The 13,540-nt window shown below is 48.1% G+C and overlaps 1 protein-coding gene across 1 annotated transcript in view; it reads left to right on the forward strand.

Annotated features, from left to right (window-relative positions):
* The window catches only part of MAP2K4 (mitogen-activated protein kinase kinase 4), a 76,057-nt gene that overhangs the window by 52,879 nt on the left and 9,638 nt on the right, over positions 1-13,540 (forward strand). Inside the window, exons 4-7 of the mRNA XM_032129011.1 lie at positions 2,373-2,492; positions 9,260-9,379; positions 10,121-10,172; positions 10,574-10,701. Of these exons, the coding sequence (XP_031984902.1) occupies positions 2,373-2,492; positions 9,260-9,379; positions 10,121-10,172; positions 10,574-10,701 (420 nt within the window). The remainder of the gene's footprint in view (positions 1-2,372; positions 2,493-9,259; positions 9,380-10,120; positions 10,173-10,573; positions 10,702-13,540) is intronic.

Below are 13,540 nucleotides of genomic sequence, written 5' to 3' on the forward strand. Positions count from 1 at the left end.
TCTCCAGCACTGTTGTGTGAGACCTCCCAATCTTGTATCATGTCATTCCTTTCACTCCCTGAAGCAGTATTTGTTGGAGTTGGCTTCTCAAGCTGTCCTTTGGCTCCTGTGTCTGCCTGGACCTCTGCCCTGTAGCTGACCCACTGTCTGTGTTCTGGATCCTCTGCCAGCCCTTTTCTTGCCGGGAGCTTGTGTTTGGGAAGAGGAGTTTGTGTTCAGTGTTGTTCTGGAGTGCCATTAAAGTTGCCTCCACCATACAGCATGGTGGAGAACCATTTCACATGGTTTCCAGAGCTGGAGAAGTAACAGCAGAGCAGGAATGTCAGAGGTGGGAGGAGATGCTTTGAGGAGGAGCTGTGGGCTTTGAGGAGGATGCTGTGGGGGTGGCTGTGACAGGATTGTGCAGGTGCAGGGGGAATGCAGAGCAGGGCTGGGACAACGCTCAGATGACCAGGAAGGAGGCTTTTTGGAGACAGACATGGAGTGGGCACAGAAGGAGGATACAAGTTACAGTATGGAGAAAAGCTCCTTTTGGTTCCTCACCAGAGGTGACCTTTCCAGTGTGGGTCATGTCTCAGTGAGAGACTGAGCTATTGGTCATGGGTCTCACCACGGTGGCTTTGGCATCCATCACCTTCCGTGGAGGTCAGAGCAGTGGCATTTCCATTTCACACAGTGCTGCTGGTGCATCACCTGGAGAGAGGCATTCACTCTGCTCGGCCTCCAGCCTCTCGGGGGGATTGCAGAGCTTTGTATGGTGAGGGCACAAGAGCAGGAAATAGCCAGTGACTGTCTGAACTTGAGTGCAACAGACCTGAACCAGTGACCTGGAGGTGAAGTGTTTTAGTTCTGTTCCTGGCCCGTTGAGCTGCTTCTTGCTCTGTTGATGACACAGAGCCCCACCTGCTCAGCACATCACGGGTATTACGGACGGTGGGTGCTGGACAAGTGTCCTGACAGGTCCCCCAAGAACTTTAGAATTCACAGGGTGGGAAAAGGGCAATATAAACATAGCATTTACTGGTGTAGGCCAAACTAGAGGTACTAGAACATTAAGAACAAGTGGTTAAATACCAAAATACCAGGATACACTACAGGTAAGGAAAATTACAGTGTTGATACTGTCCTTGCTTTGTGTGGGTCATCACAAAATAAGTCCTAAAGTACATAATTGTGCCCTGTTTCACGTGTGGTGCCATATGAATGGCCAACCTTGAAAGTACCTTCATACACCTGGCCTGTGCTGGCTGATGTGTGGTCCTGATGCCACCAGCAGTTGCCCACGGGGCCACAGTGTTGGTGAAATGGGTGCTAGCATCTTGCAGATTTTTTCCCTGAGCTTGAATAATTTTTCCTTCTTGGATAGCCATGTAGTTTTTGTCCCTGAGGAGGGTCCTGGCTACCTCTGTTGCTTGGGACTTCTTGCCAGGTATTTTTTCTTGGGGTTTTTAATGGTTTTTCAACATGAGTCACAGCTTCAGGATCACGATTTCCTCACTTGTGATTCAGGGAATGTATTAATTAGTGCAAGATGTTAAATATATCTGTAAAATCACATGAAAAACTGTGGATGGTCGTTTCCATCCTTCACTTAACCAGTCATGTTTGAAAACGTAGTTTTCTCTTTTCAAATGTGCATTGTTCTTTCAAGCCCAAATGAGACTTCTCATAATATATAGTATATATATAAAGAATAGTATGTGCATAGATATATCTCTCTGTATACACGTGGGGTATATATATATATACACACACAGTAAGTATCTTTTATACAGTGTTGATGTTCCCTAGGCCAGTACTAGGTAAAGGATTGTTAGTTTTATGAGAAGAGCTCACAGGACTGCTGCCCATCATTAAGATTACCAGAGAAATGTGTTCCCTGGGTTATGTGACAGTCCCTTCTCCGCAGCCATGGTGGAGGCTGTTGAATGAGCCTTTTTGGCTTCTGTGCTTAGAAATTTTAAACATAATGTTCCTTGGTTAAATTTCAAACCAGTCTTCAAGCCCCGTCCAACATGGCTAAGAACTGTGTGGGAATTTGTTTTGAAATTAAAGCTTGGATGTGGTGTTTTGCTGTAGTTTTCAATGAAATTTCAGCTCTTTAATTTCTTTCTGACATTTCATCTGAAAATGTTGATGCTTATGCAAGGACTGAGGGTTTAATAGTCTGATTAAACAGCTTTAGAAGTTCTAGAAGTTCCATTTCTTATTTGAGAACACTGCTTGATTCTCTGGAGTGTTTTTGAGCATGCCTGGGGGGACTGCCTGCTCTGCTTGGCTTTGGGGTCCCGGTCATGTGTCTCCATCAGCAGGGCTGAGGATACAGTAATGGCACGTAAGTGATAAAGTCTCTGCCACTCTTCCTCTTCCAGAGAATTCGGTCGACAGTGGATGAAAAGGAGCAGAAGCAGCTTCTGATGGACCTTGATGTAGTGATGCGAAGCAGTGACTGCCCGTATATTGTTCAGTTTTATGGCGCGCTCTTCAGAGAGGTGGGCACCCCAGACTTGCTTCGTTTGTCGCACAGTTTGGGTTTTACCTTGTTTTTTCCCTTTGTAATTTCAAGCTCGTGCTAAGGAGGAGAAAATTGATTCATGTTAGGTTTCTTGGTTCTCCACTTTTACTCAGTGGTATTTAGCCAGGAGACCCAGGTGTCTGGCCACTGCTGAGCAAGCATTTGGTCCCTTTGCAACAGGAGTTTTGGAGATGAATGTTGAAACCTGACTGCTGCTGCTTCTCCTTCTTCCTGTAGCTCTTCTGCAGGCTTGGATTATCCCTACTCCTGTAATTGCTCTATTGTTGAAACTGCCACAGTACAGGGAGACAGACATGGAGCCCCTGCCTGTTTTCCACTACTTCATCCCAAATCCAGTACCTCTGCTCAAGGGAAGAAGGAAAGTAGAGACCTAAGGGCTGCAGGTGGCCTTTGGGGATTATCAGGCATAGCAGCCTGTGCAGAGTCTTGTGGGGTTTTACTGGGGAACTTTCAGAGAGAGGTCAGTGTTGTAGGTAAAGCCCAAAACTGTGTCTGAATAATCAATTCCTGCTTCTAGAGAGTCTGCCTCTAATTTTTCCAGGTCACTCCTCTGGCTTTAAATCTCATTTTCTAAAATAAGCATAATAATCCTTCCTTTTCTCATGCTATGCTTTTTCTGATCTTTTTGAACACAGAGGCATTTTAGGCCAGTAGGCATTGTCCATGTTCACACAGTACAAGCTCCTACCACATGTGGAGCCTCATCTCGGCAGGAAATTTCCAGCTTTGCTGAGATGCAGGTGACAAGGCTGTCAGCTGGTGTGAGGAAAGGTCTGTGGACAAAACAGTGTCTTGCCAGATGCTGATGAGCAACATGCTCAGTGCTGTGCAAGCCTGTCATCTCCCTTCATCTTTGGGCACATCCCAGGAGGTGAATGTAAATACATAAACAATATAAAAACTTACCTTCAACAGCACCCAGATGTCAGCCTGGCTGCACTCTTTGTCTTGTCCAGAAATCTCATCGTCCAGCAGCCAGGCAGGGCTCCCAGGGCTCCTTGGATGCTGTGGAAAAGTTTCTGGGAAAGGTTTCATTTCTCTTGTTGGAGTGAAATCCTCTTTTTCCCCCCTTCAGCACAAGTGGTGTTTGCTTCGGAGATGAAAGCAGCCTCCCCTCTCCTCGGTCCCTCACTGCCTGGGTGATGTTCCAAGTCACGGAACCTCAAGGGTACACAGGGCGAGCTGGGAGGCTCCTGTAAAGTTTTCTGTCTTGTCCTATTAATTACTCTTTCCAATATTCAGTAGAATCTTCATCTTTTAAAGATAGGAAAGCATGACAGCAGAGAAACACAGAAAGGGGAAAAAAGGAACTTCACCAGGCTGTTTGGACCTGTGTAACCCCCCCAGTCTGCTTATCAGATCTGTTCTCAAATAACTGTGGAATTTCCAGGTCACTGCTGCACCATCCCCTGGGGTGTAAGAGCTCCTGGGACATTGCTAAAGACTGAAACTCTCTCAGGAAATCTGCAGCAAACTATGTAAAACAAAGCTCTTTGTTCCAGCATTTCAAGGTGAAAAGTAAGGAAATTCTTTTGGGATTGCCTACTCTGAGCTGGGATTCAGGTTCTCTGGATATGGATGGAGCAACGAAGGAGAAATCTTCTTTGCCTGCTCCTAAAAAGTGAAGGGCTTCCATGTGAGCCTCTTTACAGGAGTTTTAACACACTGAATAGGCAGCTTGTGCAGTCAGAGGGTTGGCAGGATCCGAGCAGCTCCAGGAGAAGCAGCAGGGCAGCTGGCACGAGGGGAAGGCAGGCAGCCTTCCACAACAGTGAGCGTTTGATGTGGAGAGGCAGAGCTAAGATCTGGGATCCTGACAGTTTGGGAATACTAAACCAAATTGGATAAAATTATGCAAGGTCTTACTTTGTAGCCAAACAAGTGTCCCAGCTTGCAGTCAGGGGAGTAGCTGTGAACACAAGTTCCTGCGGCAGCCTCTGTGAATGCCAGAAGTTTGATTTGGAAAGGCAGAAAAAACTACATGAATATTTCTCCCTGCAGTTGTATTTTGTCTTGCTTGTTCCACATTTTGTGATAGGGAAAGTCTTCTCTGGGTCCTGCTTGTCCCTCAGCAGGCAGCACCTGAACCCATATAGTTTGCTGCCTGTTCTTCAGTCAGAAGGGACATTTCTGTTACTGTATGTGTGTGCATGCGATGGAACATGTAACAGTGCAAAAACCTCACGTTGATTACCAGGTACAGGACTTTGAGCTCATTGGCACCCACTAGATGAGATTAAATTGCCTGTTCAATGAAACAAGAACAAAGCTGAAAAAGTAAAAGACAGTGTTTCAGTCTATGCATGGAATCAGGGGCTTCAGAGCACCATGCCCAGCACATGGTTGGCTTTTTGGGCTGCAAGCACATGTTACAAGCTCATGGCCAGTTTGTCATCCACCTGTGTCTCCCAGCCCTTCTCCTCAGGGCTGTTCTCAATCCCATCATCATTTATACTGCTGAGTGCCTGACCCAAGTGCAGGGTCTTACACTTGTTGAACTTTATGGGGAGTTCCCACTGGCCCCAAGAGACCAGCTGGTTTTCCTATACTGCACCTAGGAGAGCCCAGAGTCCTGCTGGTGTACACAGAGCTGTCCCATCAGCTGTCAGAGATCTGATTGAAGAGGATCTGGCTACATGTGCTCATGTGTTTCCTCTCAAGGCTGTACTTACTGGATGGGGGAAGAAAAAAAGATGATTGATAGGGGTTCTGCAAACATTTCACTTGAGTCTCTCCTTGTGAGAAAAGAGGAGCTGTGGGCTGAGCCCACAGGGCTGCACTGGGACCCCCAAGAGTTTGGCCCTCAGCATAGCTGTTTTAAGAGGTTTTTAGGTCTGAGAAAAAAAAAATGCTCTCTTCTTGCATGTCTGCTACAAGCTTTAGAGCTGCTCTGGTTTGTAACAGTACCTGTAAGGCTGGGAATGTTTGGGTAGTTACCCATGACCACACTAGTGGCTCTTCAAAGTATCTGTTCCAGTTGTTTTTCTTCTTAAAGAGGGGAAGAGGAAAGAAGCCTTATCTGACTTGGAATCTCAGGAGTGACTCCTACACAGTGCAAGTGTAGCTGAGCCAAGTTTAAACCAACAAGTTCAATACTTGATAAAATTATTCAATGAAAAATTCATTGCAAGTTGCAGAACATGCCTAGGAAGCTGGGTGAATCAGCCCATGGGGAACTTCTGCTGGCAGGACAGAAGAGCTGGGATGGATGTGTTGGTAGCACAGTGCTGGGATGGTGTGAATTGCTGACATAGCCTTGCTCAGTTGTTTGATCTCTTTGCTGTTGATGCACCTCACCCTGTTTCTATGGAAATCCTTGACTGTGTTGCCAACCCTCAGCGCATCTGTCCCTGTGGTCAGTCCCTGCTCTGTAGGAAAAGTGTCCTGTGTGCCACGTAAGGATATATGGTGGTGACATTTGTCAGTCTCTCTCACTAGTGTAGCTGGAGCTTGCTGGCTGCCCCTGCAGTGAGCAGATGTGATAAACCTTCAGCATTTGCATCATAGAGTGATGGGTGTTGGAAGGGACCTCTGAGGTTACCTTTTCCAACGCCCATGATCAGCTGGGGCCACTTGACCAGGATTGTGTCCAAATAGCTTTGGAATATCTCCAGGGATAGAGTCTCCACAGCCTCCTGGGGCAACCTGTGCCAGTGACTAATCCCGCTCACAAAAAATGTTTCCTCATGTTCTGAGGGCACCTCCTGTGTGTCAGGTTGTGCCATGGCCGTGCTGCTCGGCACCACTGCGAGAGCCTGGCTCCATCCCCTGTGCAGCTTCTCCTCAGGTTGATGAGATTCCCCTCAACCTTCTTCAGGCTGAACAGTCCTGGCTTTATCAGCCTTTCTCATGGGAAAGATGCTCCTGTTCCTCAGTCAGCTTAGTGGCCCTTTGCTGGAGTCCCTCTTGTACTGGGGAGCCCAGCACTGGTCACAGCACTCCAGGAGTGGCCTCACCATTGCTGGATCGAGGGGAAGGATCGCCTCCCTCCACCTGCTGGTGATGCTTTGCCTCATGCTGTGATCCTTCAGCCCAGCATTGTTGGCTCATGTTCAGCTTAGTGTCCACCTGGCCCCACAGGTCCTTTCCTGGCCAGCTGCACTCCAGATGGATGACATCTTTGTGACACCTGCTCCCTTGTCGATGGGAATTCTCTGCATTGAGAAGCTGAAGCACCTCCATTGCTTGTGAAGCAGCTTTTGTGTCTGTCCTGGGCAGAGATATTTTGAATTAAATGCACAGGGTGTTCCTGGACATTTTTTGGAATGTCTACAAGATGTGCATTAGCATCTGGTAATCTAATACCCGATAGGGACTGAAATACAATCATTGGAAGAATATCTCTAACAGGAAGAGAAAATTAAAGCGCTTTTGTCGTTTTATGGTCGGAAATCAACCTGACCTAAGAGCAAAATTTAAAGTGAAGCTTTCACTAGGGTGGTTTTGTCCTCACAGTTCACAATGGAGTAGGACTGGCCCATGCACATCAGCACTTCTTGGGATTTGGTCAGGAAGGGGGGCTGAGTGCCCATTGCCCAGCCAGCCTTCCTTTTTCTTCCGGTTAAAATTCACCAGTTTGCCGAGGGGTAAGGCTCTCCAACTCCCAGGAAGAGTTAGCCTGTGGAGTTTTGGATCTTGCCACCAGCCTTAAGGAAGCTGCATAGTGGAAAATGCCTGTTACCTTTTTCCATTGATCTTGCTGACATGAATTCCTGTAGGTCAGGTAGGTTTTTACATTACCAGATCAATAAATACCCCCATTCAGTTCTGTGTGGCACTTACTTCAGGAGACAAGTAAATCAAGTCTTTCCTTGGGTGCTTTGGATCATAAAGGGGGCTTTTTTATGCTTAAAAATTACCACTGGACAGCAATTTGTTGTACTTACTTGAGGTTTCAGTCCCACACCCATCCCAACCCCATGATGCAGAGTACACATGAAGCCTCTGTCACGGTAATGGCTCTGCTCAGGTGTTGTTCACTCAGTTTGTTTTGCTGTCCAGCTGTTGTAACCTGGGCAGTGGAAGCCACTCACAATACTGGTGCAGTGGACATAAACACAAGGCTGCAGGTGGTCAGTGGTATTCTGGCTCTCTAGAACCAGTCTAGTCCCCCCCAGTCTCAGTAGACTAGCCCAGGAATGTAGCCCTGTCCCAATTTTTTTATAAAGCTGATCAAAACAGAAGCAGTTTTTGAATGATCCTGTGGCCAGTAGAACCAGTCCATGAGAGAGGCTGTTCTCACTGCAGACAGCTCATAAAGCTCTGGTGGGCTTCCAGTCTCACTTGGTTTATGCACATCACTGGCACTGGAGCCACGTTGCTTGCTCTGAGCCACTCTCCATTGTATGGAAGTGCTTCATCTGCACGTTGCCTTTGTTGCTAGTGCAGAAAAGAGAAATTTTATACATGCATTGCCCAATTTAATTTCTGCAGTTTAAATCTGAACAGTTCCTTAGCCAGCTTCCTCCATAGCCAACTACAGTCTCTAACAGCCCAGGTTCACCTTTTTCCAGGTCATGCCCTCATCCTGCTGTGCTGCTCTGGCCTCTTTCACTGTGATGTCTCCATGTCTGTCACAGCACTTACTCCATCTGCTGCTTTTTTTTGGTGAAATGAGAGTTTTCTGGACTCAGGCTTGTAGCAGCCCTTGAGTGGATGACATCAGCTCCTGCTTTGCCTTGAGCTGATGTGAAAAGCTTGGTGCCAAATGAGCAGCAGAAACTGGAGCTGCCCATGGCTGTAAACCAAAGTCTTCTTCCCCAGCCAGACATCCCACTGTCAGCTCAGCCCTTCCTAGGAAAGCAACTCCCCTCTTCTGGGAAGGGGGAGGCTGTCCTTTGGAGTCAGCATCCCTCCTTTGACAGGAGGTAGTGCTGGATTTGCTGTCGCCAGAGCAGCAGCACCTGTGACACTGGTGGTACACGGGGTCCTTCCTGCAGTTTGCTGTCAGTGTTGTGCAAAGGGCCTTGCACATGTGTGAGCAGCCCAAGGCCAAGTTGGGAGGCACTGCTGCCTCTGCCCACACCAGCATGTGGTGTTTGGCAACACCTTTACTGGGCACCTCTGTTCCCCCTAACCCAAACTTCTGGGCTGGAGCAACTTGGCAGGTGCAGCTCATTGGTTTGTGTTTCACAGAAGGTCAATCTGAGTGGCAGAAAAGCCTTTTCTGGCCTTAAAACATGTGGCTCTACAAGCTTTTCCACCAGCTAAATTTAACTGGAGAATTGCTCCTGGCTCTCCTGAGCATGAGAGAATGAGGAGATTGTTTCACACCAAAGTCATTTGGCTGTGCAGGATGGAGCTGGGGCCTTTGCCACTCCTCCAGCAAAATTCCTAGGGTTCGTAATTTTATTTCCATGTGTTAACGTAGAGTTGGGTTGGTTTGTGTTTTCTTTGGTCAGGAAAAATCTGCCTTCAATAGGGTAATGACTTGGGGAAGTTTCTCCTCTATTTGTTGCTTTTACCACAGGAGTGTGCAGTTTGTCCCAACCAGCATGTCATCCCATGCCTTGAGCCAGATGTGAGCGGGGCAGGTAGATGCCTCTGCTGTGAATGGAGTTGGGAGCAAATTGCTAAAACTAATCAAGCTGAATTCCAGCCTTTCCATCGAATGCATGCTGCTGTTAATGTATTTCATTGGATTCAGCAGGTCTCTGTATGCTCTCTGGATTTGTATTTCTCATTTTTATCTCAACAGTAACACAGATTCTTTTCTCTTTCCAGGGTGACTGTTGGATCTGTATGGAGCTCATGTCTACCTCGTTTGATAAGTTTTACAAATATGTATATAGTGTATTAGATGATGTTATTCCAGAAGAAATCTTAGGCAAAATCACTTTAGCTGTGAGTATTTCATTAAACCTTTTTGTTGAAGATAATTGAAAAGTTCTGATCACTCTCCATGTGAAAAGCTGGTTGGTCTGTGGAGTAGAACTGCTGCTGCTGTTTGCACCACACTGGGAATGGTTCTCCAGGGTGCTCCTGACTTTTCCACAGTGTGTTGCATGGTGTAAAAGGAGGTCCTGGGGTCAGTAATCAGTTCATAAACAGACCCCAGGACCAGCATCCTGCTCTGTCTGCTTGAATGTGGGCACCAGCAGCACAGGCACCAGCCCAGACCAGAGAGGCTTCTGGCAGTCTTGTGCAAAGGCTCCCAAAAGCACTGGAGAACCTGGCTGATGTTTTCTTGATTTAACCTGCAAGTTCTGGCCTAATGAAAAGTCAGGTAATTGAAATAGTTGTGACCTGCTGAAAAAAAATACAGCATAGGGCTTGAAATAAATTATTGCTCAGGATAATTAACAACAGAGATTATTCAGGCTTCACCCCTTGCTTCCCTCTCCCAGAGTGGGATCTTTCCAGGTCACAGGGCATGTGTGTTCACTGAAGTCCATGCTCTCTCTTATATCACCTTCTGTTTGCAGAAAAAGATCAGAGAAAATTGCTTTTATTACGTGGCACATTACAGCATTGATATCTCAATGTATTAAATGCTTTTCCCCCCTGTTCTTGGAGTTCCAGAAATTTAATAATCACAGGACTCTTACGACATCTGCTTATTTTTCATCTATTTTTCTTTCCTAGACTGTGAAAGCACTAAACCACTTAAAAGAAAACTTGAAAATCATTCACAGAGGTGAGTTCTTCGTGTCTTTTTTTTTTGAGTTCATGTCTTTTCTTCTTTTCTGTTAAAATAATTGCAAGAATTGTTAGTGGCCTTTAAAGTGTAAATAGCACCTGCACCGCCGCGGGTCTGAGTGCAGGTTTTGAACAAGAGCCTGTTCTGTTGCCCCTCCAGCCTGTGCTTTTTCCATGTAAGTGTGATTCTCGGGTTGGTTGGGCATCTGCTTCTGCCTTTGGGCACGTGGCATCTCTGGGGCTGGCTCCATCCCCTCGTGCTCCCACAGGATCCCGGGTGCCAGCGCCAAGGGTGACGGCGACGGCGTGGCACTGCCGGCCTCGATCCTCTGCAGCTGCTCTGCTTGAAATCGAAACCTCCAGCCGTGACTTACTGCTTTAAATTTCTTTCCCCTGCAGACATCAAACCTTCCAATATTCTTCTGGACAGAAATGGAAATATTAAACTCTGTGACTTTGGCATTAGCGGACAGCTCGTGGACTCCATTGCCAAAACGCGGGATGCAGGGTGCCGGCCGTACATGGCGGTGAGTGGGATGAGCCCTGGGCTCTGTGGGATCTCACCCCCCCCATCCTCAGCCTGTTTCCTGCGGGATGAACACCCCTCTCCTGGATGAAACTGAGCTCTGGATTGAGCGCTGCTGTGGCAGTGTCATCCAGGCTGTGGCAAAGTGACCAAATTCCTGGGTTTTTGCTGGGTTCCTCTGCTGCTGCCAGGGCTGTGGTGCTGGAGTGGAGAGGAGCTCTGTGCCTTCCAGCAGTTCCAAAACACCAGCACCCGGGGGAGCAGGGCTGTCAGAGTGCGGGTTTGTCTTGGTCTGCAAGAAATCCATTTGCTCTGGTAAGATTATGTCACAGGAGTTATTGCAGAGCAGAATTATAGTGATTTTTGTAAACCACTTTAATTCCAAAGTGTGCCAGAACTTCATTCCAGGAGAATGTGATTCTGGAGAGCAGCAGTAGCAGAGCAGCTGTGTGGAAATTGCTGGGGCTGAGTTGTGGCTCCTGGGAGTCTGTCCTGCTTGTTTGCTGCCCTCCCCCTCCCGGAGAGAAAAGCTGTAGTGGTGATTTTGGAAGCTGTCTGAGGGTTTTAAACCCTTCAGTGCTTCTTCAGGGTGCTTTGAAAATGCATCTCTGCTCTCACATGAGCCAGGGGTACCTTGTGCAGGGAGCTGTATGCCTGCTGCTGTTCATATAACTTCCATTTTAGTGCCTGTATTTAATTTTTGTTGCATATTTGTGGCTCTTTATGATGAAAAATTCTGTTTTCTGAATTCTTTTTATCTACCACCATGTAGAAAAAAGGAAAATACCTCTCTTTTAAGGTAGGGTTCCCATCTGGCCCAAGCCATGGCTCTCAGATGGTTTTTATTTGACTGTGGTGTCCAAGGCAAAACCTGTCTGCCCTGACTCTGATCTTTCTTTGAGCTGTGGGTAGGTGGTCAGCTCTGCTCAAGCTGTTGGTATAGTTATGCTATGACAGTTCCTGACAGGTCTGTAAATCGCTGCAGTGCTTCCTTTCCCCTGGGACGTGGGTGGGCGAGTGCTTCCTTTGGTTTTCCTTCTTCCTGTCTGTCTGTCCATGTGCTCTCTGTGATTTGTGCAGCTCCATCAGCAGCTCCAGACTTGGGTGGACTTTTAAGTGAGCAAAAGTGTTGCAGTTCAGTTGGTGTTTTTCAGAGCCTTGGCATGGCACAGGGTTTGTGGGGCAGCCAGCAGCTGGCAAGCGATGTGGGAGACGACTGCCCTCTTCCCTGCTGCCCTCCAGCCTCAGTGACGCGTTTCCATGTACTGGGAAGCCTGGGAAATGGGGAGATGTCCCCAGTGTGCAGGCACATCTGCCAGCTGTTTCTCCAAGCCAGCAGAGGCTGTGCCTGAAGGGATGCTGTGATCAAAGCTGGATATACCTGGGAAGGAGTCAGGCCGCCACACTCCTCTCAAAAGGAAAACAGTATTTTTTTTAGTGTAAAATAGGCCAAGAGTAGTAGCTCTGTTCAGCCAGGGAGGCTCTGCTAAGGGCTGCTGGATGCTTCTCCCTGATGATAGTGTCTTGTTTTGCAAGGCCCACCAACCCCATGGCACTTGCCCCCTGAAGGAACCTGGTCCCCACATAGCTGTTGGTAAGAATGACACTGGATGTCAGCCAGTCTGGCTGCGAGTGGTCTGAGGAGGCAGCAGAAGCCATGTCCAGCTGCCAAGCAAGTGCTGTGTGCTTGAACCAAAATTGTTGGAGCTGTCACAGTGAGCGGCGCCTCAGCCTTGGCGCTGCAGCACTGGGAGTTTGTTTTGCTTTTGGCTTTCAGTTCCCCTGCAATTGTTACAGTGAGCAAAGGCCTACGTGTTGGTACCTCGTGTTCTCTGAAGGAAAGAAAGGCAGGACCAAGTTCCCAGGCAGCCGCTGACCCCTGGAGCAGCCTGGGCTGTTCTGAGCCCTCCTCACCCGTGCCCTGTGCTGGGGGTTTGCTCCAGGTGGGGTTCCACAGCCTTCACCCAGCAAGGAGCTGAGGTTGCTCCTGGCCAGCCCTGCACCCTCCCTGTGTCCTGCTCCCTGTGGTCCCTGCCTTGCCTCTGGCTAGAAGTGGGCTCTGTGTGCCAGGCTGGGGCTGGTGGCCTTTGTGACATGACTGCTTTTGCATTCTCAATGCTGCGGTGAACCCAGAGAGGAAGGGTGAGACTGAAAGTGCTTGGTTTAGGCAGGGGCAGAGGAGGGGACCCAGCCAGCATGAGGATGGATGTCCTGCCCTGCCCTGCTCCTTCGAGACCTCCAGGAGTAGAGTGTGATGGTGTCACTGTCATCCTTGGTCACTCAGGTCCTTTTTCCAGGTCAGCTTGGAGCCTCTGGCTGCAAAACTGTGGCTTCTCACTTCTCCCTGGTGAAGGTGGACAGTCACTGCTGGCATCGGTATCAGGGCCAGCTGGATGTCCTTGTGTTCAGATGTTCAGGCAGAGATCAGGCCATGTAAGGAAAAGGAAAATTTCCCAAAGCAGGTGACAATGACAGCTCTGACCCCTCTTTCCCAGCCGTGGAGGGGAAGGCTGTAGGGATGCAGGAGTTCTCTGAATCCTCTTCCCAAGCAGAGCCACTAAAAAAAAGAGCCTGTTTGAGCTTTGCATTCCTGTCCCAATGCCCAGGTTTTAACCAGGCTCAGTCAGTCAGTTTTCTTCACTGTGGGTTTGAATTCATCGTCTTGGATGCTCCTGAATATTACTGTATGTTGGACTTTTTATTTTTTCCGCTTGCCTCTGAAACTTGGCACCCAGCCATAGTTTTTTATGACTGAGAAAACAGATTTGGGAGGAGACTGAGAGACATGTGGCACCATCCCTCTGCAAGCAGGGCAGACTGAATGCAGGCTTTGCTGCCTG

Source organism: Corvus moneduloides, chromosome 19, assembly GCF_009650955.1.
Source record: "Corvus moneduloides isolate bCorMon1 chromosome 19, bCorMon1.pri, whole genome shotgun sequence".
NCBI classification, from domain to species: Eukaryota; Metazoa; Chordata; class Aves; order Passeriformes; family Corvidae; genus Corvus; species Corvus moneduloides.